Below are 25,510 nucleotides of genomic sequence, written 5' to 3'. Positions count from 1 at the left end.
ATCCTTGGCTCTGTGCCTTCTGTTTTGGGCATGGTTTTTTGCCTGAAGTCATTTCTCCTTTGTTGCTTGCTCTACTGCCTGCTCTGCTGCCTCAGGAGCAGCCCTGTCCCTGAGGCTCTGTGCATCCATCTTCCAGATGCAGGCCGAGCTGGAAGCAGTGATCGAGAAGGCGGCTCCCCAGCCTACTCAGGAGAAGCAGGAGCTGGAAACTGAGGGGTCTGAGCTGCGTGTGAGGCTCCAGAGCTCTGAGGAAAGAGCAGAGGCCGTGGCCACGCAGTGTAAGACTTTGGAGCTGGAGCTGAGGGAGGTGCAGGCTCAGATAGACCATCTGAAGGCTCGCAACCAGGAGCTGCAGCAGGAGTTGGAGGAAAGTGAGCAAGGTAGAGCTTCTCCTCTTGCACCCACTGCCCCATCCTGTCTTGCCAGCAGGGCTCTCTGATGCCATGCAGAGGAAAAGTGCCCAGAGATGGCAGAGGGGAAGAACAACCAGCAGGAGATTTCTCCATCCAGTGCCAGTGAAAGCTTTTTCTCGAGAAAGATGCCGTGGCTGGCAGTGCCATCTGGCTGTGCTATGGCTGATCCCGTGCACAGGTGGTGCCTTTCAGGTGCTGTGTCTGTGCTGAGGAGCTGTAGCTGGATGCCTCAGCTCGATTCCCCCCAACTCCAGGCCCTGACAGAGCCCCCAGGCTATTGGCCTCTCTGGAGCAGGGCTGCACAGGCATCCCCGCTCCTTTGTCTCTCTTGGACTGCTCACTCTGCACAAGCCCAAGAGGAAAGACACTTTCCTATTCCTCTGAACCTTGCCCCTTGGATTCCTGCTTTTTTCTCTGCCTAGAAGTTTCCTTCATTTCTGTCAGCTTTGGAAGCCCTTGCGGCCTTAGGGGCTGGCAAACACAGGCAGGCCAAGAAGACAGTGCTGTTGTCCCTGCAGGATGCACATCAGTTTGCCTTTGCTTTGCTGTTCTCATTCTCCTCCTTCCTGCTGCAGCGATGTGGAGGGCAGAACACCAGAAGACCTCTCGAGAAACTGCCCTGGAGAAAGAGGCCATTGCCCTGAAGGAAGAGGGTGTGACTCTTTGTCAGGAGGTGGCATCTCTGCAGAGGAAACTGGAGAGCCTGGAGAAGGAAAGGAAGGATGTGCTGGTGAGAATGGCAGATGCCATGAAGGGCCATTTCCTAGCTATGTTTGGCCCTTGTGTTAATAGTTCTAAGGAGCACCTCTTTCCAGCTGAGTTTTTCAAACTGCATTCTTCTGAATAAGGAGGAAAAGATGTCGTAGTCATGTCAAAGCCAGTTAGTGCTGAGGCTGCTGGTTTTCCTCCATGCTGGAGTTTTGTGCCCTCTAGTTCTCAATGTCCACACTGTCTCTATGGACATTGCATGGTCTGGGCAATTCCTCATGTCCAAACCCACGTTCAGATTTCAAATACCTGGACCTGGAACGAGGGGTGAGAAGGCCAAGTTTGCTGTTAATAGAAAGGTGTTTGGCCTTGGCCATCAGAGAGCCAGTGGGGAGAAAAGAGAGAAAAGCAAAGTGCTGATGCAGATAAGGACGTGTGCTTGCAAGGGGAGAACTTGTCCTGAGTGGCAGCAGAGAATGACAGACTGATGTGGCCATTGCTGCTCCAAGAGAGGGCAGTGGGGCTCTCGGGGATGGTGCCATGGAAACTCTACACAGGAGAGCTCAAAAACCACTCCTGTCACCCCAGCTGCAGGGAATGAAATGTTGGGGGTGTTTGCTCTTCCCTTTCTCCCTGCTGGAGAGCACATCCTCATGGCACCACCTAAATCCTGCTTAGCGTGGACTTGGAATCCTGGCTGCAGTTCTGGCAGCTGCTCCCCAAAGGAACACTCAAGTGGAGCTGCAAGAGGTCGGGGAAGGGCAGAAAGGGAGCTGGGATGGGCTGAGTGAGCTGGGAAAGACTCAGCGTCAAGGGCGGTCCCAGCAAAGGTCTGAGGCATCCCGAGAGGCAGAGAGAGAGGGGCAGCCTTTGCCTGCCTGTGGCAGGAGTCCCGATCTGGTATGAAAAGCAAACCGAGAGAGGGAATGAGTGACCTCCCTGTTTTGGCAGCGTGAACGGGAATTGTACGAGGAGCAGATGAGAGATCTGAAAAAGAAGAATGAAATGAAAACACTTGAAATTCCAAGAAAGGAAACAACGCAACAATTGGACACTGAAAATGAAAGAAAACAGGAGGAGTTGGAGCATGGGGCTGCTGCTTTGAAGGAAGGCAGAGGAAACGCTCAAGTCCTGTGTGCTCCACTGGCCAAGTGTAAAATTGCCAAAGAGGCTCTGAAGAAACACTCAGCCTTCCTGCAGGGAAAGAGTCATCCCCAGGTAGGCACTGGCATTGATCTTCAGTCCACTGCAACGTCTCTCAAAGATTCCAATGAAGTTTCCCATGAAGAGGTGGGATTCTAGATCCCTGTCAGTCTAGGCCTGCTTGGGCAAAGCAGCCCGGGCTGCAGCAGGCAGCCTTGTGTGTCTGCCTGGCTCCAGCCAGAGACCACTGGCTGCCAGATTGTTTGCTGGCACGCCTGGAACGACTGAGGCAGCTCTGGAGCTGTTATTCAAATCAGCTCCAGGCCAAAAGCTGGGCATGGGGAATTGCTTCTCCCGTGCCCAGGCAAGGGGAGGCAACATGTGTGGGTTGGATTTGGTGTAGAAAGGAATGGAGCAGGTGAGCAGAGTGATGGACTGAAGTGAGCAGAGTTCTGTAGCGAGGGCTGAAGAGCAGCTGCACTGCTGGAGCTTCGAGGATGCTTCCTGAGAGGGAGATTTCTGAGGGACAGCTCTTGTGGTGTTTGAAATAAGGGAATCATCTCCTCTCTGAACACCCAGCAGGCTGTTGGAGCAGAGGGCAAGCGGCTGTCTGAGCACTCCAGGAGGGGTGTGGAATGTGTGCGGGACCAGGTTGCAGCAGCAGCAAAAGACAAGCCAGAGAAGCGTGAGCTCAGGAGAACTTTTGAGGTAAAGTGGGCTTTCACTGCCTCTGCAGAGCCTCAGGCTCCTCTGGATCATGACTCGTGTGCCCAGGCAGTGCTTTGGAGTCCTCTGCTTGTTTCCTTGCCTCTCCCTGTCCCTGCTGTGGGCACACCCCTTTGTTTGTTCTCTCTGTTGTGGCAGCCCATGGCTTTCACAAAGGCACCTTCACTCCGCTGCCTCCCTCCCTGGTCCCGTGTCCCCGGACACACACTGGCCTCTCCTGCACAGCCCCCAGCGAGAGCTCTTTGCCCCCAGTGCTGTCTGGTGCAATTGAGGGTCTGTGAGCAGAGATCTCCTTGCCTTGATGTCCAGAGGTCCTTTTGCCCCATGGTTGCTGACAGGTTTCTGTGACCCTTTCTCCCATCCAAGGTGCAGGATGAACATGAAGGGAGGAGAATCAGAACTTTTTGGAGAGTGTTCCCCCCAGACTACTTTACATTGCCTGTCTCCCAGTCTGACCAGAAAAATGGATCAACCTCTGAAAGACAAGAGTCCTCCAGGAGCTCAGGGGAGCTGCAGCCCCCGTGCTGAGGCACAGCCTGTGGAGAAAGGGGTCAGTGGCCAGAATGCGTGCTTTGGGAATCAGAGCTGGGTTCCTAAATCCTGTCGGAACTCTCTCTCCCAGACCTGTGGTGGCTGAGGGTTGTATGAGGGAAGGGTTTGCCAGCCATGAACTGGACTTGTTGATCATCTGAGCTCCGTTCAGGGGCAGTGTGGGAGCCTGTTCCTTTCCCCTTCCCCAAGGGCAGAGTGTTGGTGAGGGCTGGAGTTGGAGGCTGTGTCTGCCCCCACAGCCGGTACCGTGGGGCTGCGGATGCTCCTGCCCACGTGGGCTTGTCTGAGCTGGGCTTTCTGCCTCTTTCAGGTGTCCTTGCTGCAGTCACAGCTGGCCCGAGACCGGCAGGAACCTCTGGAGAGCTGTGCAGGGAGCAGGCAGGAGATGCTCTCGTTGAGTCACAAGGACCTCCTTACTTCCTAGGCTTGTCAGAGAGGAGACAGGGTGCAGCTGCATGCAGTCGTAGCTTCAGATTTTGTCCATAGTTTATGTTTAAAGGATTGCAGGTGTAATTGTAGGATTGTAGGATAATAGGTGTAATTGAACCTTTATACAACTGTGTTCCATAGGATGAAGGATATATTTATAGAAAAATAAAGTGTTTATTACGACTACACAAAAAGACCTTTATCAGAGTTATTGACTACCCAGTACAGAGAACTATAACTTCCGGTAGAGTGCATTATATTTGAAGCAACATGGAAGCAGTTATATTCAAGCCAGCAAAACCAATTAATAATTAAAGATTGATGCTTCTCACCCAAACCAATGACCGTGGGCAAATATTTCTGTCAGCCTCAAGGAGTGACCTTGAGGGGCATCCTCACTCCAGGGAGGAATCTGCAGATGGGAGACACGTGACATGAACCACTTTGGTGAGGGCAGGAGAATCCTGCCACATGTGGAGCTTTTGCATTTGTCCTTAGGAAACTGCAACCTGTTTTTTCTCCGAGTCACAGAATCTCAGGCTGGGGGAGGCTGGAGGCACCTCTGGAGGTCACCTTGCCCAGCCCCCTGCTCCATCAGGGCCACCCAGAGCTGGCTGCCCAGGATGTGTCCAGGCGGCTTTTGAATCTCTCCAGGGATGGAGACTCCACCACCTCCCTGGGCACCTGCAGCAGTGCTCGGCCACCCTCCCAGTGGGAGGAATTCTTGATCCTGGAAACACTCAAGAACTGGCTGAGGATGAGAAGGTCAGGGGTTGAGGTCCTAGTTTAGAATAAGGTAACTTAGCAAGGTGAAAAGCAGAATCACAGCCCTGGCTGACAGGAGATCAACTGAGCGGGGAACTTGTGATCAACCTCATCTCAGAAAGGAGGAATGTGGAAGAAAAAATTGTGGAAGAAGAATCAAGTTATCCAGAAGGAGTGAACAGACATTGCTGTGGAAGCAGTAGGGGAGGGGGAGAATAGTCAGGGAGCTCTTGAGCCAGGCATCCACCAGGTCTGAGGACCAGAGGAAGCTACAGGAGCTGTCTGTCATCTTCAAAAAAGCCTGGCCATTGAAGGAGGTTCCTGAGAACAGCAAAGAGTGTTACACCAGTCTTAAAGATGGGCACAGAAGAGGATCTGAAGAACTACAGGCTAATCAGCTCCTTTGGAATCCCTGGGAAGGTGATGGAGCAAATGGTCCTGGACACCCTTTCAAGCAACTGCGAGGGAAGGGCACTGGGAAGAGCCAGCACAGATTTACCACGGGGGAAATCATGGCTGGCCGACCTGATGGACTCTGTGAATAATGGGGGACCAGGGAGGGTTTTGCTGACACTGCAAACCATTCAACAGCCACACAGTCTCCTTACAGCCGGACTGGTGAGGTACGGACCGAGTGAGCGGCCAAGTGAATGGAAAACTGCCCGAGCCAGCGGGCTCAGTACTGCTGGATCAGGTGCAGGAAGTGGCCAGGCTGTGGTGACACCACTCACTGATCCTCCCTGGAGCCAGTATTACTGTTGATTAACGACTAATATTTACATGCAGAGGATGTCTCCTCTAAGCAGATGTGTGTCATGAAACTTTACACCGGGTGTTTATTCCGTCAGGATCATACACATTCATTACAAGGTGCTTCCGGGCTAATACATAAACATTACTTTCCTAGAACTAATTTACCCACCTCTGCCCCTTACTGGAAGTCCTTTTATGGTCTTAGAGGGTTGTCTAAAGGGGTCTCTGGTGGTCGTATTCGCTGAGAGCCCCCAAAATTGGAAGTGACCTTGCCTTGAACTTCTCTTAGGGCATGCACTGGTGTTTCTTGTTACATAACTTTGTCACAAAACCCACTTAGGTTCCTTATTATCTGTTTGTCCACTGCTTTCAGCTCTGTTTAGCATCCTGTGTGTCTACTTTTACATTCTTTTATCTAATTTGCTAGTTAGTCTTTAAGCTCTATTTTGCAACCGAAAATTTCTATTCTCCATGTTGTCTGTCACAGTGAGTGGCAGCGATGCATCTTCTGGAGAAGATGCATCTGGAGCCAGCCCCCATTTCTATGGTCCCTGAGGCTGACGGATGTGTCACGCACTGATGTCACGTCCAGCCTCAGCTCAGCTTGCATCCCTTGCCCAGACAGGGGAGACCCACAGGCAGGAGAGACAGAAGCCGTGTGCTCAGGCTACCCTGCCTTGAAGGCACATAAGCCTCCGCTTTCTACAGCTGCTCAAGGGTCAGGGCACCTGGCAGTGAGCCTTCAGCACCGAGTGATGGCATCCCACTTTTGCAGTCTTGGCCCAACTGGATGACCTGGTCTCCTCAGGAGCTGCCCTTTGGCCTTGTCAGGGACCACCCAATGGACATGATGCCGTGGCAGCTTGGCACCCCCTGGATTCGCCATCCCTAGCGTGATGTTTCTCCTCAGCATAGAATCCCCGACTGGTCTGGGATGGAGGGACCTCAAAGCTCATCCTATGCCACCCCTGGCCATGGGCAGGGACATCTGCCTCCAGACCAGGTTGCTCCAAGGCCCCTCCAACCTGGCCTTGGACACTTCCAGGCATGGGGCAGCCACAGCTTCTCTGGGCACCCTGTGCCAGGGCCTCCCCACCCTCCCAGGGAAGAACTTCTTCTAACCCTGCCCTCTGGAATGGAAAGCCATTCCCCTTGTCCTGGCATTCCAGGCCCACTCCCCGCTCTCCTGGAGCCCCTTTAGGCACTGGAAATGGCTCTAAGGTCTCCCCGGAGCCTTCTCTTCTCCAGGCTGAACACCCGCAGCTCTCCCAGCCCGGCTCGGAGCAGAGGGGCTCCAGCCCTTGGAGCATCTCTGCAGCCTCTATGAACTCACTCCAGCAGCTCCACATCCTTCTGATGCTGGACCCCAGGGCTGGAGGCAGCTCTGCAGGTGGGATCTCACCCAAGCAGGGCAGAGGGGCAGAATCCCCCTGTCCCCTGCTGCCCACGCTGTGAGGTCAGTCCAGGACATTGGGGGTTTCTGGGTGACAGTGCAAGGGGCTGGGGCACGTTGAGCTTTTTATGCACCAACACCCCCAAGTCCTTCTCCACAGGGCGACTCTCGATCCATTCTCCGCCCAGCCCGAGCCTGTGCTTGGGATTGCCCTGATCGCTCTGCCCCGCCCCTTTCTTCACCCGCCGGCCAATCAGCGCGCGGCTGCCCGCGGCAACAGAAGAAGCGCGGCAGCAGGGGCGGCTAACGCCAATCAGCGTGGCTCGGGAAGGGCTGAACCAATGGGAGCGCAGCGCGCCTCACGGCGACGACCAATCAGAGTGCGGTGGCCGTGAGGGACGGGCTGGGGCGGGGGGGGAATGGCGGCAAGAGAGGGAGAGGGGAGGAACATTGGGCGGCCTGGGGGGGGCCCGCCCGCCGTTTCGGAGGCTCCCAAGCGCTTCAGCTGCCGTCGCACGGTCCCCCCTCCGCACCGATTTGCTTGAGAAGGGAGGGGCGGCTCCTGCCGAAACCGCGCTCGGGGAAAACTCCCCACAGGGGTTGGCTGTGCGAGGGGAGGGCGTGGGTGTGCACCAGCCGTTCCCGCCTCAGCAAAACGTCCCCTCAGGGGTTGGCTGGGCGGAGTCACGACAGGACGGGACGCTTCAGAAGGACCCAGAAAAGACCCCAAACCCCTTCGGAATGTCAGGAAAACTAACCCAAAACCACCGGAGGTTTATGTCCAAAAAGGAGACAGAGAAATCCTGTTACTTTATTCACATAAAGGGAGCGATCATGGTCATTTCCTGTGGGGTCTCTCAAGTTGTTGGAGGATCCAGCCTTCTTTTTATCCTAATTTCCCGGCCACATTTCCCTCTGTCTTTCCCCGTTGGCTGAGGTACTTGAGAGGTACAGACTTCCCGAATTGCCTAGTAACATACCCCCTTCCAATGTGTACTCTCCCCTTCCCTCTCCCCCCCTCCCCCCTGTTTTCTTTTGCCTTGTGTTTCTGTTCTTTTTCTCTAAGTCCAGGGATTTAAGGCAGTCTTGAGTGAGTAACACTCCCTGTCAATTAGTGGAATTCCTATGGAATTTTTGGTTCCTCTTATTGAAGAAGGGGCAGTCAATAACTAACTCATGTAAGCACAAGTTAACTATTGGGAGACAGCAATGTTAGTTCAGACGGAAGATGTTCATTACAAAGCCTGAGAAGCCGAATTCACCCTAATCTTGTCAAGATAGAGGGGACAAGGATCATCTCAGAGATTGCTGAATCATCCCTCAAAGGACTACGCATGCCCAGGGAGAAAGGTGAAAAAGTTCACTGCGAGGATGACTACTGGCCTCCATCAGAAAGACCCCCGAGGAAGAGGAGAGGCCTTCCTCAGCGCGACCACCAGGACACACAGCGCATGCGTGGCCCATATGCTAATGACTTCCGAGAAATAATTTGTGTAACCACACCTGTCCCAAGGAATGTGATGAATATTCATAATTTAACCCTTAATACTGTGTTGTAGAGAGCACCAGGTGTGTGTGTTTGGAGGAGCGATCCCCACACACCCGGCGCGCCGAATAAAGCAAATACCCGCTTCTCTGACTCTGTCTCTGAAGTGTCTCCTGGCCCGGTTGCGGCACGATTCATTATTGCTTCTTTTACCTCTCAGTATGTGGCTTTATCTACAGCAGGCCCACAGTTTGTAAAGACAACTTCTCATTCTTGTCAGGAATTTAAACAAAACGGACGAAAATGGGAGTAAATTTGAATAAATATGAGTAATTTAGGATGATATTTATGTTGTATTTCAAAAGTGGAGGGTTAAAAGATCATTTGGGCATTAAAACACCTCAAAAAGACACAAAATGCCTCAACCACATTGGAAAGTTTTAATAAATGTAACTAAAATAGATCTAAATTGACTGAATTTGAATAAATTCAGGACATGGCATTATTTCTGGAATGTGGAGGATGAAAAGGCAATTTTGGTCCTAAAATGCCTCCAAAAAGCCCTGAAAAAGCACCCAGAAGCCTTAAGAGTCCCGAAGGAGAGCTCAGCTGCTCTCCAAAGGCCACAGGTTTCTGGGGGTTCTTATGGATTTGGGGGTGTCCCGGGGATCTCACCACAGGCCACCATGAGTCCCCAGTGCCGGTGGCTCTGGGGAAGGCGCATTCCCGGGGTTCCCGAACCCCCCCACACCCGAACCCTGCAGGGGGGGTCCAGTGGTGCCGATCCACATGGAACAGGTCGGTGCAGTTCACCCGGACACTGAACCTGCACAGGCGAGAGAGCGTGGCAGGGGTGGGGCAGGTGAGGGGCAGAGCAGGGCAGGGGCCAGGCAGGGGTGAGACAGGGTGGGAAGGATGAGGGGAAGGGTGCGGCAGGAATGAGCAAGGGGTGGGGCAGGGGTGGGGCAGGTGAGGGGCAGCCCAATAAGTGCCCCCAGAGACCCCGAGAGCTGTCGCAGGATCCCGTAACTCACCTCATGTCCCCCTGCTGAGGACCACCCAGAGACCTCCGGGACTCTGTACCCCCCATATCTTCCTCCCCAGCGCCCTCAGGACCTCCCAAGAGCCTCCCAGGACCCCCCCAGGATGCCCCGTACCTGTCAGTGGAAGGCTGCTGCCCCCCCTATCTCCCCACCAAAGACCCCCAGGACTCTGTACCCCCCATATCTTCCTCCCAGACCCCTCCAGAGCCCCCTTAAGACACCCCAGAACTTGGCAGATACCCCCCCAACCTGTCAGTGTAGGGCCCATACCCCCCAAGCCATCCCAGGGCCCCACAAAACTCCCCCCAGACCTCCCCGGACCCTCTACCCGACCATATCTCCCTCCTAGACTCCCCAGGACTCTGTATCCCACATACTCCTCCCATATCTCCCCCTAGATCCCCTCCCAGCCCTTCCCAGTACCCTCCCCAGGCACCCCCCTATATGTGGCAGTAGAGGGCTGGTGCCCCCCCGTAGACGAGGAGGGTTTGGGAGGAGGGTGGAAGACCATGGAGTAGCTGGTGGGGGGGGAGGGGGGGGCTTCCCCCCCACCCCTAAACCCCAACCACTCCCACAGATTCCCTCCCCCCTCCAGCGGGAACTGGAGCAGCTCAGGAGAAAACGTCCTCGGGTGTGCAGCCTGGGGACAGGACCCCCAAATCAGGGGGAAACCCCATGTTATAAACAACCCAGATCCAATATGGAAATGAGTTATTAAAAATTTTATTGAGAACTATAAAATTCAGCAAAGCAAAAGGGATTGTGCTGGGAGCATGGCCAGGGGCCAGAGGCTCAATCACAAAATGGTGGTGCTACCTTTTATACCCCTGTGGCTGCATCAGCCTTATGCACACTGATGTACAGTTTTGCATAGTCTCACCCCACGTCACTCTTTTAGGAGCCGGCGCAGTTCTGTTGCTGTGCTCGTCGGGGTCCTCGTTGGATGGAATCCCACTCCTTTTGTGAAAAACGAGGTTCACTCTGCTGTTAGGATTTAAAAGTTTAATAAAGGACAATAGGGGACAAAGACAATAAAGCAAAAGTCACGGCGCTGGGTGCTTTGGCACTCAGCCAAGAGCGCACCTGCTATTGCGGAGACACCCTTTACACACCTGTCCTATTGCATCAGCCTAATGCATATTCATAATCAATCATGCATATTCAAACTTCCCCCCCAAACTAGTTTACATGTTCCAGGAACTGTTTAGCATGGCTCCTCCTTGGATCTGCCTTTTTAGAGCACGCGCATTTCCTGGCTGTGGTTTCAGTCAGTTTTTATTATCACCTCCAGGGTGGGCTTTGGTCGATGGTTTCTGCAGACGGCAGTTGCCAATAGCTGGCATGTCAGTAGCAGGGGTCTTCATCATCCGTTCATTGGATGTTATCCAACCAAGCAGACGGTTCAATTATCGCAAGCATAACTGTATCAGCTATTTCACTGTTATGTCTAAGTTTAGTTAATGGCAGAAATAAAGGCATTAGTTATTGTTGCAAAACTGTATCTTTATAACAACGATACTTTAACATTAAATACTTTAACATTGTTATTTAAATACTTTAACATTATACATATAGCATCCATTTTAACATTTGCGGAAAGCCAATATTATAGTATGTATTTATCACACATTTATGGCTGTGTCTTCGAAGTTTGGCTCGCAACAGCGTGTCCCACTTACAGAACTGACATTACAGCACACAAACTCATGCAGCCCTTATAAAAAAACAACTTTACAACCAGACTATTTTAACAACATTAAACATTTTAACATATACCATTGTCTTAATATTTCCCAAGGAAAATATCATAATATTTAATATTATAACTCATAATGTAATTCATAACCCATAAACATATGGCAAAAGCCAACTCTCAATAAGTTGTTTGTAACACCCCACAAGAGTAGATGGGACCCCCAGATCCCCCAGACCTCCCAAGATGGGAGATCCCCAAGACCTGCCCACCCCCTCAGATGCAAGGAGAACATGTCCTGTGGGGGACCCCAAAATCAGGGGGCTTTAAAATTGGGGGACACCCCAAAATCATGCTGTAAGACCCCAATATCAGGGTGACGCCCCTGCCAAAGAAGCTGGGACCCCCGAGCTCCCCCACATGGGAGGAGAATGTAACTGGGGGAGCATGAAATCAGAGGAAACCCCAAAATCAGGGGAACCCCCCGAACGCTAGATGGGACCCCAGAACACCAAGACTCCCACAGAGCCTCCCCCCCTCCACCCCCCCCCCCCCCCCCCGGGTGGAAGGAGAACACGTCCTTGGATGTGTGGCCTGGGGGTGTCACCAAAACTGTGGGAAAAACAAAGCCCTCACACAACATTTTTAATGTTAGAGAGTCAAGGCATTACTTTATTCTGGCCAGGATATTGTTCTGGCCAGGATGTACCCCAGAAATCATCTCATCCACACATAGCCCAGGTGTGCAGAGAGAATCATTCCATGACACATGGCTTCTACTAGATTTTCCAGATCTTTTATACAGTCAAAAGTCATAGAAACAAATTGGGTCAGTGTTCATTGGTCCCAAGTGAGTGTAGTTCTTAGCAATTGCTCTCCTATGGAATCCAGATTTCTTCTCTTCTGATGTTAATTAGATCTTCATTCCTTGATTTTCTTATCAGTCTTTTCTGGAGGAGATGTCTCCAACGCTGCCAGAGGCAGAGTCTGGGGTAGATGTTCATAGATGGCCGCTGATGTTCTGTTGATGTTCCGTCGATGGCCTTCATCTCTTTGGGGCTACTCCCAGTCTGTTGAAATGCTAAGCCCATCTCAGGCCTCACCTAGAGAAACAATGCCCTGGAAAGAAGCTTCAGTTCCCTTCCCCGGGGCAAAGGTGAAGAAACCTGGCTAAAGTTATATAAAAAAAGTGGTTTTAAACTGGTTGGTTTTCCAACGGGGGGGTCCCTTGGGCGTTTCTAGGGGCTAACAGGGGGGTTTGGGGTGGCTCTGGAGACATTCTGGGAGTCTGTGGGAGGTGAGATGGGAGTTTGGGGGGCTCTAATTAGCTTTTAATCCACCCTAGGCAAAGATATTAATATTCATAATCCTATAAAGTCTTTGTTCTTCTTCCCAAAGTTCAGGACTTCAGCATGACTTTGGCTGAGCAGCAGTCCGTGCCAATTAGTAAAGCTTACTAAAATAGATCATTTGATTTAGCTAATTGTAATGCTCATGGATCGTGTGTTTTACAGGGGGCACATACTAAGGGGGGACACGGATAGGTGGATCGGGAAGTCCCAAGTACCTTCCAAGTACCGCAGCCAACAGGGAAAGGGAAGGAGGAGAAAATGCGGCCAGGAAATGAGGAGAAAAGAAGGCTACTTGCTCCAACTAATTGGGAGAGACCCCGTTGGACACACACCTGACAGACTCTCTCCCTTTCTCCAAATCAAGACAATTTTACAGGACTCCTCTGTCTCCTTTGTGGACACGAACTTCTAGTGAGGTGAATTTTACCCACTGCGGGGTGGGGGGCACAGGAGCTCCTCTGCCTGGGGAGGGGGGAGTATAAAGCAGTATAAACCAGTCCAGACTGGGGCAGGTGGGGAAAATTCAGAGTCAGAAGGGGCCAGTGGCAGCGAGGCAGGGAGGGGCGGGAGTGATCGGCCGGGGAGGGGGAGAGGGGGAAGTTCCAGCCTCAGCCGGACCCCCCTCATTGACTGACAAGTGGGGAGCGGCTCCCGCCCAACCGGCGGGCGGGGAAAAGCGCCCTCAGTCATTGGCTGGGCGGGACAGGGGGCGGGGCGAGAGCTGTTCCCGCCTCAGCCCAACTCCCCTCAGTCATTGGCTGGGCGGGACAGGGGGCGGGGCGAGAGCTGTTCCCGCCTCAGCCCAACTCCCCTCAGTCATTGGCTGGGCGGGACAGGGGGCGGGGCGAGAGCTGTTCCCGCCTCAGCCCAACTCCCCTCAGTCATTGGCTGGGCGGGACAGGGGGCGGGGCGAGAGCTGTTCCCGCCTCAGCCCAACTCCCCTCAGTCATTGGCTGGGCGGGTACACAAAGTGACTCAAAAAAGGCCCAATGCCTCCTCGAAATTTCAACAAAACTGACGAAAATGGAATAAATTTGAATAACTACGAAAGATTTAAGGCTATATTCAAGTTACATTTAAACAGTGGAGAGTTGAAAAGGCATATTGTGCCCTGAAGTGTGGAGAAACCAAACAAAAAAAACCCCAAAACCCCGTTAAGAATCCCTTGGGATTAAGTAAAATTGAGTGAAAGCATAATAAATACGAATAAATATAAAGAAGTTAAAGCCATACTTAACATATAATTAAAACATGGGGCAGTGTGAAAGGGGCTTTGGGTGCTAAAATGCTTCAAGAAAGCACCAAAACACGCCAAGCACCAAATTCCCCTCCTGCCGGGGCTGGCTGTCCAGCAGCTCAAGTAGGAGAGTCCTCCAGGAGCTCAGGGGAGCTGCAGCCCCCGTGCTGAGGCACAGCCCGTGGAGAAAGGGGTCAGTGGCCAGAATGCGTGCTTTGGGAATCAGAGCTGGGTTCCTAAATCCTGTTGGAACTCTCTCTCCCCGACCTGTGGTGGCTGAGGGTTGTATGAGGGAAGGGTTTGCCAGCCATGAACTGGACTTGTTGATCATCTGAGCTCCGTTCAGGGGCAGTGTGGGAGCCTGTTCCTTTCCCCTTCCCCAAGGGCAGAGTGTTGGTGAGGGCTGGAGTTGGAGGCTGTGTCTGCCCCCACAGCCGGTACCGTGGGGCTGCGGATGCTCCTGCCCACGTGGGCTTGTCTGAGCTGGGCTTTCTGCCTCTTTCAGGTGTCCTTGCTGCAGTCACAGCTGGCCCGAGACCAACAGCACTGGCAGAACTACACTGAGAGCTGTGCAAGGACCAGCCAGGAGCTCAGACCTTCACTGGGAGCTGTCCTGCTCCTTTGCAGCTGTGCTCAAGGAGCCCAAAGCTGCTGTTCTGGAAGCAGAGACTCAAAGCTGCATCGGTCTCTGAAGCTGAACTTGGCAGTGACATCCCTGGGCCGTCAGTCTCTGGAGAGAGTCTGGAGAGGCCCTGGAGAAGGCAGGTGCCGCTCTTCTCTTCCCCAGATGATTTGTACCCTGCCAGAAACCAATTCCTGTCAACTGGGGCACAAAAATTCTCCCTAGGACACAGATGAATGTTCTCAAAGATGAAGGAGTAAAATATCTACCAAAGCTTTTCCAAGCATTTGGTTCTGGAAGGTCTGTTCCTAGCGAGGTGTTCCGGTTTGGCCAAATTTAGAAATATATCCTCTGAGAGAAGGCACAACCACCCCTCCCCCACCCGGTTTGGGAAAAAATAAATTTTCCTTGAAGGAAAGTGAAGGAGATAAAACTATTTATTTAACAAACACACGGGAAAAGGAAAATAATGCTAAACAATAAAATCTCTCGCTGTGGAGGAAAAAACTGGGAAAGTGTTAGAGTCCTCCTGTTGGTCTCCTCGGAGCTGGGGCTTGGCCCAAGGCCAGGCCCTCTGCGCTCGGTGGAAAGTCCTCCTGATGTGTTCTAATATTGTAGCAGTCCAGTGGAAAAGGGAGAAAGTCCGAAATTCCAGGGAAGGAAAAAAAATTCACCTCTCTCTCCGGAGAAAAAGAAGCTGAACAACTGGCCAAAAGCTGACCGGGAAGCCGCAAGCCAGGTGCCTCCTCCCTCCCCTGCCGCAGCTGGAAAAAAACCCCCGCTATCTGTGTGTGACCTTGAACAAGCTGCAAACTGCTTTGAAAAAGTTGTGCTCAGTTTAGAGGCATAGAAATTAATTTCTGGGCATAGGCAGCGATATGGGCTACACATCATAAGGTCACCCCAAGACACGAGGAATCTTTGAAATAAGCAGCAAGACTTTTCTTCTGCCTAGAAGACCTAGTGATATGTTGCCAAACAGAGAGCAGAGAAAAAAATGCACTCATGTCTGTCTCAGGATTCTGAATCTCTTTTATGAGCCTTAAACACTGCAACTCTTGGCATTTCTCTGTAGGAATTTGAAAAGACCCTGAAACACCATTTTTCCTCCTCATGTGGCTGTTCTAGATGCAGAGCTTTACTTTCCATGAATATTTGTAAGCACCAAGAACCTTTTGAGGCTTTTTCTTACACCTCCCCTTTGTCAGGGGAGACAGACAAATTCCTGTGACTCAGGAACTAAGCGCATCCCTAAAGAGCATGCAGGTCTCAGGAATGCTGAGCCTTAAAACTGATGCTGTCTGGGCCAGCAACTTTGAACTCATGTTATGAGCCAGGTCCCTGCCCAGCTGCCCAGCTGGGCTGTGGGGATGTGGGGGTGCTGGTGCAGGTGCCGGGCAGCAGTGAGCTGGGATGGGTGGAGAGCCAGGGGAGGGCCTCTCCAACAGCCCCTGGAATGTTGGGGTTTGCACCCTGGAAACCATCAACAGCCCATGGAATGTTGGGGTTTGGAGCCTGGCAACCATCAACAGCCCATGGAATGTTGGGGTTTTCGCCCTGGCAACTGTCAACAGCTCCTGAACATTGGGGCTTTGACCTTGCAACTGCCAACAGCACTTTGATCTTGTGCTCTTGACCCTGCAAAGGCCAACGACCCTTGGATATTGGGGTTTGACCCTGCAAAGGCCAACGGCCTTTGGAGATTGGGGTTTAGACCCTGTGAAGTCAAACAACCTTTGGAGATTGGGGTTTGACCCTGCAAAGGCCAAAAGCCTTTGGAGATTGGGGTTTAGACCCTGTGAAGTCAAACAACCTTTGGAGATTGGGGTTTGACCCTGCAAAGGCCAACGGCCTTTGGACATTGGGGTTTAGACCCTGCAAAGGCCAAAAGCCTTTGGAGATTGGGGTTTAGACCCTGCAAAGGCCAACGGCCTTTGGACACTGACATTTGGTCACTGCTCGTGCCAAGGGGCAGATGGAGACCCGGCGGGTGAGTGAGAGAGCTGCTGCCCTCTTTGTGCCAAGCCCAGCAGGGGCCTGGGTGGGCCTGGGCTGTGCCACTGGGAACAGTTCCCTTTGGGAATAGCAAGGGATTAACAGTTGGCTGTTCCAGAGCTAGCAGCAGCTTTGGTGCTGGCCATGGGGACAGGCCTGGGAGGGAATGGGGGGGCTCCTGGCCATCCCAGAGCACACCCACATCTCCTCCTCCGTCCTTGTCCCACTGGAGGGTGTGGGCACAAACAAGGGAGCAGCTTTCACTGCCTTCCCCTCAGCCCAATTCACAGCGCAGCCTGAGCGCTTCCCAGAGACAAGAATGGGTTTCTCCCAGACATCTCCAAGATGATCCCCAGTGGTGCAGAGGAGGCCACGAGGATGATAGGAAGATGCTCCAAGGGCTGGAGCACCTGTGCCAAGGGAAAAGGATGCAAGAGTTGGGGTTGTCCAGCCTGGAGAAGGTTCCAGGGTGACCTTCCAATGCATGAAGGGGCTGGAAGAGAGCTGGAGAGAGACTTAAGCCAGGGGCCTGCAGGGAAAGGACAGGGTCTAATGGGATATTGGGAGGGAATTCTTCCCTGTGAGGCTGCTGAGGCCCTGGCACAGGTTGCCCAGAGAAGCTGTGGCTGCCCCTGGATCCCTGGCAGTGTTCAAGACCAGGTTGGATGGGGCTCTGGGCAATTCCCCTTGTGGTGTTCTAAGAAGTGATGAGACACCTTCCAGCATGTTTGTTTGTGCTGCTGTCAACCTACTGGGCTGAAAATATTCCCAAGGAGGGGAGGAAGGAGCTGAGCTGGAATTCCAGGCTGGGAAGCATTTAGAGGCGACTGCCTCAGGGGCAGCCATGCAGTCTGAGTGTGCTCTTCCCTGTGCTCTTCCAGGGAGCTCGAGGCCTTTCTCACCAGGGACGTTTCTCCAGAGCCCCTGAGGTGAGTAAACTGTGCTGAGCTGGCTCGGATTTGAAACTGGTCCTCCACAAATGGACACTGGTTCTTGTGGAATCAGAAGAGGCATCTCAGTGGTACTTTGGAATAGGAACAGAGTACCTGACTAACAGCTGGATGTGGGCTTTCAGGTGCTGTTAGACGGCAGTGACAGCATGGCCAGTTCCATCACCGGCGCTGACCGTTCCCAGCATGCAGCCTCCAGGAACAGCCTCTCAACTCTGACATCCACTGCTGCACAGCATCCCTTGGAATTGGTTTGGGAAGCCACAGAGGATTGTGGGCGCTTACAGCGATGTTTTGAGAAAATGGCGGAGCGATGCAAGAGGCTCAGTAGCCACCGGGAGCACATAGACTCTCTGATTGAAGAAATCAGAAGGTGAGTGTTTCTTCCTCCTCCTCCTGCGTTCCAGAGGCAATCTGCATCCAGGTCTGGGAGTTCAGAGGTGTTCTGGGCAAAGAACTCACCTGCCCTACCATGTGTAGGCCTCAGTGTGGCTCTTGAGCATCGTCCTGTCAGGGCTTTTCATGCTCTACTGTGACTCCCAAGGCTGCCTGGGAGATGCACAGCGATGTTGGAATAGAAGACTCCTTCCTCTCACCGTGCTGCTTCCCTGAATTCTGTTCTTTGAGAGCCCCTGTCCAGCCACTGCTTCTCACTGAAGGAAGGCAAAATCCTGCCTTCCTTTCCCTTTGCCTCTGGAGGATTTCCTTGGGAGGGAAAGAGCAAGGTCTTCCTTAGCCCACTGCCCCCAGCTCCATCGTGGAGGGCTGAAAATGGGATCGATGGCTCTTCAGGCCTCTTCCTTCTTCTGACTGAGCCTTGTCTCTGCAGTGACTGTGAAAACCTTGAGAAGTCCAAGGAAAAGCTGCAGCAATGCACTGGAATCCCGGAGCCAGGAGCCTTGAGTCTGCGCCAGAAGAACAGCAAGCAGCTGAAGGAAGCGTCAGCCAAGGCGGAAAAGGCGGAGCAGCAGCACAGGATGGAGGTTGGTTTTGGAAATGAGGCTGGTTTTCCGTTGAAAACTTGTCTTGCCCCTTCTTGTACAGTGGAGGACTTGGCTGCACTTGAGGGAGAAGACCCATCACTGCGGAGGGAGCTGGAAGTCAACAGGCAGGCACTGGAGGAATTGCAGCTTCAGAGGAAGCTGCTGGAGCAAGAGGGGCATGATGTTACCGTGGCTCTGGACACCTTATTCCTAGGCAGCACCTGTGGGAGTGGGAGTTGTGCCAGCCAGATCCGGCCAGATGCTGTTTCTGGCAGTAGAAGAGAGGGACACTGCTGTGCACACCTGGCTCAAGATGGCACACGCATTTATTAGCCAGGCATATGCATGTTCATCAGCAAAGGGTTACATGCTTCTGCAAAATTTGTTCCTTTGGGCAGCCCCAGAGCCTCTAAAAGAGGGAACGGAGCTGGGGAAGGGTCTGGAGCACAGGTGTGACAAGGAGTGGCTGAGGGAGCTGGGGGGGCTGAGCCTGGAGAAAAGGAGGCTCAGGGGGCACCTTCTCGCTCTCTCCAACTCTCTGTGACAGGAAGGTGCAGCCAGGTGAGGGTTGGTCTTTGCTCCCAGGGAACAAGGGACAGGACAAGAGGAAACGGCCCCAAGTGTGCCGGGGGAGGTTTGGATTGGGTGTTACAGGAGAGCTGTGAGAGAAGGGTTTGTTTCTGATGGTCTCTGTCAGACAGTCTCAGTTCTGGAGTATGTGGTAGGTTTGGCAAATACCCAGCAGAGGTTTTGCTTTTGAAGAGAAAAGCTCAAAACCACAGTGTAGTCTTCAGGCTTGAATACCAGCAAGGGCCATGAGACACCTTCTTTGTGTAAGACAAGTAAATGGTATTGTTGGTGTGAACTGCTGCACAAAGAGAGTCTGCTTTGGCCACATCAGCCAGACTGCCATCAGTCACTAAAGGACTGCTCACCACAAGAGCCGTTTCCCTGCCAGGCATGTCCTCGTTGCAGAGAGCTGCTTTGCACACTGGAGGAGGGGACACTTTGATGTGGGTTTTGTCCGAGAAGGAGAAACCCTGTGAATTTTCACTTGCTTCAGCAAGCAAAATTGCTTTCCTCAACCATCCTGAAAATGTCCAGCACTGGAATAGATCCTGATAGACATTTTGTTGGTAAGGGAGTTTACAAGGAGAATTGGTGTGATTTTTTGCAAGGCTGGAGCTGTGGGAGATGGCAGGCTATGGGGCTGTGTGGAGCATGCCCTCCATGTCTTCTACATTGAATTTGGGGAGGTGAAAGGTGAACAGGGCTATCTTTGGGCCCAGGAATGAGCCCTCTCACAGGAAGCCCGGCAGAAACATCAGCTTTCCGTTGGGATTTTTGTGCTGCTCTTGTGCTCTGTTTTCCTAAGACTTACCTCGGAGGATCTTCACTGTTCTCTTAAGGGTCCTCTTTTGGTGTGTACTGGTCGGTGTCCATAGCCAAACTGAGTTTGTAGGACTTTTCTTTTGTGGGCACAGGGAGGGCGCAGCGGGAACGCTGACAAGAGACAAATCTTTTTAAAGACTCGCCTGGAGTATTTCTGAACAGCAACCCAGAGATGTCTCCTGGGCTGTGTTCTAAGTCACTCTCTGGGAAGCTGTGTCCTCCCCAGGGCAGACAGTTGCCCAGGGGAGCAGCAGCTGAGTGCTCTGAGAGCGCGTGAGCCCATCAGTCTTTGCCTCTTGCCACACAGAGTTTGCAGGGGAAGTGTCAAGCCCTCTGCTCTTTCCTTCTGTGCAGGTCCTGCTGGAAAAGCAGAAGGAGAAGAATTCTTTATCAGAGACACTGCTCCAAACTCGGGGACAGCTAAGCCAAGCCTGCCAGCAGGTGCAGCAGCTCAGGCAGGAGGTGAAAGAGCAGCAAGAGAAGGGGCAGGTAAGTCTGAGCAGGCAGGGAACAGAGTGCAGGGCAGTGGCAAGGGCACAAAAGGCAGGTGCTGGGAGTCAGGAGGCAAGGGCTGCTTCAGGCCCTGGCAGCACAGAGCCTGGCAAGCTCCAGAGCTCAGGCCCGGGAAGCAAGGCTTACAATGGAAGCAGAGCTGGGTAGAGAAGCCAAAAGAAGTCGCTGAAGGAATGGGATTTTGAGAGAGCAAGTGGGAAAAGCTGAGCCTGAGGGCAGGTCGCAGGAAGTTGCTCTGCATTTTGTTGCCAGACCATCCAGGCAAAGCTGCAAGCTGAGCTGCAGGAAGCTCGGGGGGAGATCCAGGCAGCGCAGAAGAGGCACGAGGAAGAACTACGAGGCATCAAAGAGGAAATGAATCTCCTCCTTGAGCAGAGGGAGGCTCTACAAAAGCAGGTGAGTGAAAGAGCAGTGGCACCGCAGCATCCAGCAGGGGGTCTGTGCCCTTCTTGCTTTTCCATGGCAGAGCAGCAGCTGCTGGGGTGGTCCCTGGGGCTGCCTCGTGCTCTGGGCTCCTTGGCAGCTGCTCTGAAGGACCCTCGGTGCTCTGCTGAATCTCAGCTGCTGCCCTGGACAGCTGGGCTAGTCCTCTGGGCTGTTGGCCAGCAACCATCAGCACGGATTCCTGCTGGCCTCTTCTTGCTGGCCATGGTGTGGGAGGTGCTTTTTCAGGTGCCCTTGGTGGGCCACGTAGAGATTGAAACAAGTTGTCCGTATGCATTGTGAATCTGGTGCTCTGAGGACAGGGAGAAATGGAAAGTTGGCCTTTGCCTTTTCTCACAGCCTCTGCTGTGGCTGACAGTGACAGCCTGTGGCTGTAGCCTCTGACTGCTTTGTTCTGTTTGACTGGAGGTGGGAGAGTTGACATCTCAGCTGGCAGCCTCCAGAGAGTCCCAGGCAACGATTGTTCAGAGAGCCCGGCAAGATGTGAGGGAGGCCCAGAAGCAGTCAAGGCAGAAGCTGTTGCAGGTTGAGCAGCTCCAGAAGATGCTGGAGGAGGCAGAACATCAGAACAAGGAGCTGCAAGTGCACCTGAAGAACTTGGAGATGGAAAGGAGTCAATGGGAAGAAGTGGCACGCCAAAATTCGGGACTTTGGGCTTCCTTGAACACCCTAGAGAAGGAAAAAGCCAGGTAAATGAAAGCCTGTGGGACTCTGCCTTGTGGGAATGGATTCCCTCTTTGCCATCTTTGCACCTGCCAGGGGCTCTGGCAGCATTTCCTACGTGGCAGAGTTCTGAACTCTCCGTGCAGACGCGTCTGGTTGTCTGGATGTTGTGTTTCATTTTCTTTTCTTTCAAGCCTTCAGTTAGAGTTTTTCTGAAGACAAAGGCTTTTGGAGTAGCTCTTTCCCTCTAGGGGTGTGTTCTGTTGTGAGGTGGGTGTGCTAACACTGCCCAAGCTGCAGTGTAAGGAGCTGGACACATCCAGCAGCTCCGCCTTGGGTCCTGTAACTTGAAGCCTTTGGGATCTGGAGCAGCCTGGCATCCTGATGCCTTTGCTTGGCAGAACCATCTCAGGGCCCTGATTGCTGACCTAGGCCAGATTCCCCTCAAAGGCACCCAAGAACCAAGAATGCCTCTGTTGCATCGTTCCTCAGAAAATGCCCCCAGGTGCCTGGGGGGGCTCAAGCAGGGTCCCTGCCAGCCTCCAGAGTCACAGGCAATACTGACTGTGCAAAGAATGCAAGAGACAAGACCAAGGTTAGCGGGGCCCCTCCAGCTGACCAAGTCCTGCCGGTCTTCAGTGCCACAGGATTCTTCTTTCGAGAAGAAGACAAAGAAAGGGCAGGGCCCTCTTGCTTGCCTGCAGGTTTCTGCATCTTCCATCAGGTTGTGCTCCAAGGCTCTGTTGCCACTTCTGCTATCGGCCTTTGTTTCTCCAGCTGGAAGTAGGATGGGTGCTGGTAAATCTTAGGGAACTTCCCCGAGATCCTCTGGCTGTAGGGTGCTGCTCCTCCTACCTGGACATACAAGATGGGGCAAGGAAATGTCTCTTCCATGTTGACCAAACCTTTCCCCCTTGGAGCCTGGGTAGTCAGAAGAAAACTCTTCCTCTCCCCTAATCTCTTCATGGCAAGACTTTGTTAGGTCTATATTCACATTCCCATCTCAAGAAGAAGGTAGGACATGTAGGCAGGAACTCCCCATTCTTTCATGAATAAAAGCAGAGTGGGCACATGCTGGGCTGTGACTGCAGGGGGAACAAACAAACAGCCACGTTGTTTAGACAAACCTCATCAGACAGAGCAGTTTTCCCCAAGGTGGTGCGAGTCCTAAGAGTTCCTAAAATGTGATACCGTGTAGTAATGAGTTGCATGCTTCCCTTTTAGGCTGCTTCTGTCTCTGGAGGAAAAGAACCTGTGCCTCAGAACACTGGAAGAAAAGAACCAGGCACTGAACAATCAGGTGTCTCAATTTCGTTCTGCTCTTCGCGAGGCCGAGCAGCTCTGTGCAAACCGCACAGGACAAGTGCTGAAGCTCAACGCCCAGGTAATCTGTGCCCTGGCGTCCTCTTCTCCAGGGACACACATCATCACCTTTGGCTTGGAGGCCCCAACTGCTTTCCCCTCCCAGCAGCATCCACTGTTGCCGTGTTCTGCCCCGGGGTGCTGCTGCACCCACAGGCCAAGGCTGGATCTGGTGTCTGCTGCCGATGTTTTCCTCCGTTCTCTCCCAGGTCCCAGCAGGAAATGTGGGAGGAGAAGCAGCAGCAGACTCCTTTGGAGCTTCTCCATCCCTCTGTTAGCAGTGTTGTCCCAGATGGAGTTGGTGCCTGTGCTGGGCACCGAGCAATGTGGGCACACAGACGTGGCTATGGCAGGCTGGGGAGGGCACTTCCAGCGCAGCCAGTTCAGCCGGTGTTCAGAGCTGCAGCCTTAAGGATGCCCATTGGCTCCCTTTCCCTATTTTCAGGACACTTGTTTCCATTGGAATCCTTGGCTCTGTGCCTTCTGTTTTGGGCATGTTTTTTTGCCTGAAGTCATTTCTCCTTTGTTACTTGCTCTACTGCCTGCTCTGCTGCCTCAGGAGCAGCCCTGTCCCTGAGGCTCTGTGCATCCATCTTCCAGATGCGGGCCCTGCAGAAGGCAGTGCTGGAGATGGAGGCTACCCAGGCAACTCGAGAGAAGCAGCTGCTGCAGGAGCTGGAGGAGTCCCGAGCAGGAGAACGGAGCTTGAGGGACTCTGTGCAGGTGCTGGAGGCTGAGGTGTCTGAGCTGCGTAGGAAGCTCCAGAGCTCTGAGAACAGAGCAGAGGCCTTGGCCACAAAGTGTCAGCAGGCCAGTGGTGCTCACCAGGAAACTCAATCCCAGCTGGACAAACTGCTCCTGGTTCTCCACCACGTGATCAGGGATAGCAGAGACTTGGTCACCTGGAGCTCAGGCAAGTGTGGGAGGCTGGGAGAGCAGGTGGAGCGAGGGGGTGGTTCCTGGTCATCCTGGTATGACACACTCACCCTGTCAGTTCAGGCTGACTCAGGCCTTGGGAAGTCTTGTCTCCCTGCAGAGACACAAGTCCATGTTTGTTTGTAGAGAAGTGATTAGAGTCAGAAGGGAGAAGGGCCCAAGTCCTGTCAAGCCACAGGGCCCATGCAGTTGTCTTTGGGGCAGTGCTGACATTAGTGGTCATCAAAATAACGTCAGCCTGTGACACACATCCTGCTGCAAGGCGAGCTCTAGGACAATGACAAAGGCACCTCCTCCTAGGTAGAAAGAGGCCTTGTTTGTTGGAGACTGTTGGATTAAATCTTGAAACAGAATGTCTTCTCTTTTCAGAAAAGGGTCATGTCTTGGGCCTAAGTGCTTCTCAGGATGGGGATGTCCCCGCAGAGCTCACAGTGGACAGAGTGTCAGCAGCTCTGCAAGACCTGCAGCAGCACCTGGAGCATTCCCAGAAAGATCTGGTAATATGCACCCAGAAATCCTGTCCTGCTGCTGGGCTGCTGGACAAGCAGAGTGCCAAGGCCAGGATGGGTGGAAGTTCTTGTAGGGGGGTTGTCTCACTAGCATGGGGAGGAAGGAGGATCACGATCACATCTACCAGTACGGTCCAGCTGCCCTCTCCCACCTGGGCTATTTCTGCTTTAGTGTTTGTAGCCATTTGTCTCCTGCCAGCAGTGGAACTGACAGGTGATTCTGTTCCTCTTGCCTCTTCCAGAATGATGCAAGGAAGAAGATACAGGCCTTGGAGCTGGAGCTGGGCATGGGGCAGGCTGAGAGGGACAATCTCAGAGCCAGCAATCAGGAGCTGCTGAAACAGTTGGAAGAAATTCAAGCAGGTACAGCTTCACCTCTCCCACCCGCTGCCCCATCCTGTCCCAGCAGGGATCTCTGATGCCACACAGAGGAAAAGGGCAGTGCCCAGAGATGGCAGAGGGGAAGAACAACCAGCAGGAGATTTCTCCATCCAGTGCCAGTGAAAGCTTTTTCTTGAGAAAGATGCCGTGGCTGGCAGTGCCATCTGGCTGTGCTATGGCTGATCCCATGCACAGGTGGTGCCTTTCAGGTGCTGTGTCTGTGCTGAGGAGCTGTAGCTGGATGCCTCAGCTCGATTCCCCCCAACTCCAGGCCCTGACAGAGCCCCCAGGCTATTGGCCTCTCTGGAGCAGGGCTGCACAGGCATCCCCGCTCCTTTGTCTCTCTTGGACTGCTCACTCTGCACAAGCCCAAGAGGAAAGACACTTTCCTATTCCTCTGAACCTTGCCCCTTGGATTCCTGCTTTTTTCTCCTTCATTTCTGTCAGCTTTGGAAGCCCTTGCGGCCTTAGGGGCTGGCAAACACAGGCAGGCCAAGAAGACAGTGCTGTTGTCCCTGCAGGATGCACATCAGTTTGCCTTTGCTTTGCTGTTCTCATTCTCCTTCTCCTTCCTGCTGCAGTGATGTGGAGGGCAGAACACCAGAAGACCTCTCGAGAAACTGCCCTGGAGAAAGAGGCCATTGCCCTGAAGGAAGAGGGTGTGACTCTTTGTCAGGAGGTGGCATCTCTGCAGAGGAAACTGGAGAGCCTGGAGAAGGAAAGGAAGGATGTGCTGGTGAGAACGGCAGATGCCATGAAGGGCCATTTCCTAGCTATGTTTGGCCCTTGTGTTAATAGTTCTAAGGAGCACCTCTTTCCAGCTGAGCTTTTCAAACTGCATTCTTCTGAATAAGGAGGAAAAGATGTCGTAGTCATGTCAAAGCCAGTTAGTGCTGAGGCTGCTGGTTTTCCTCCATGCTGGAGTTTTGTGCCCTCTAGTTCTCAATGTCCACACTGTCTCTATGGACATTGCATGGTCTGGGCAATTCCTCATGTCCAAACCCACATTCAGATTTCAAATACCTGGACCTGGAACGAGGGATGAGAAGGCCAAGTTTGCTGTTAAT

General features: G+C 53.0%; 1 protein-coding gene across 1 annotated transcript in view; it reads left to right on the top strand.

Annotated features, from left to right (window-relative positions):
- Nucleotides 1-25,510, top strand: part of LOC138120835 (centrosome-associated protein CEP250-like) — a 76,866-nt gene that overhangs the window by 18,736 nt on the left and 32,620 nt on the right. Inside the window, exons 13-15 of the mRNA XM_069033851.1 lie at nucleotides 137-313; nucleotides 24,359-24,425; nucleotides 25,025-25,179. Of these exons, the coding sequence (XP_068889952.1) occupies nucleotides 137-313; nucleotides 24,359-24,425; nucleotides 25,025-25,179 (399 nt within the window). The remainder of the gene's footprint in view (nucleotides 1-136; nucleotides 314-24,358; nucleotides 24,426-25,024; nucleotides 25,180-25,510) is intronic.

The sequence above is a fragment of the Aphelocoma coerulescens genome, chromosome 20 (assembly GCF_041296385.1).
Source record: "Aphelocoma coerulescens isolate FSJ_1873_10779 chromosome 20, UR_Acoe_1.0, whole genome shotgun sequence".
NCBI classification, from domain to species: Eukaryota; Metazoa; Chordata; class Aves; order Passeriformes; family Corvidae; genus Aphelocoma; species Aphelocoma coerulescens.
The sequence above is the reverse complement of the archived record's forward strand: the minus strand, read 5'-3'. Positions and strand labels throughout refer to the sequence as shown.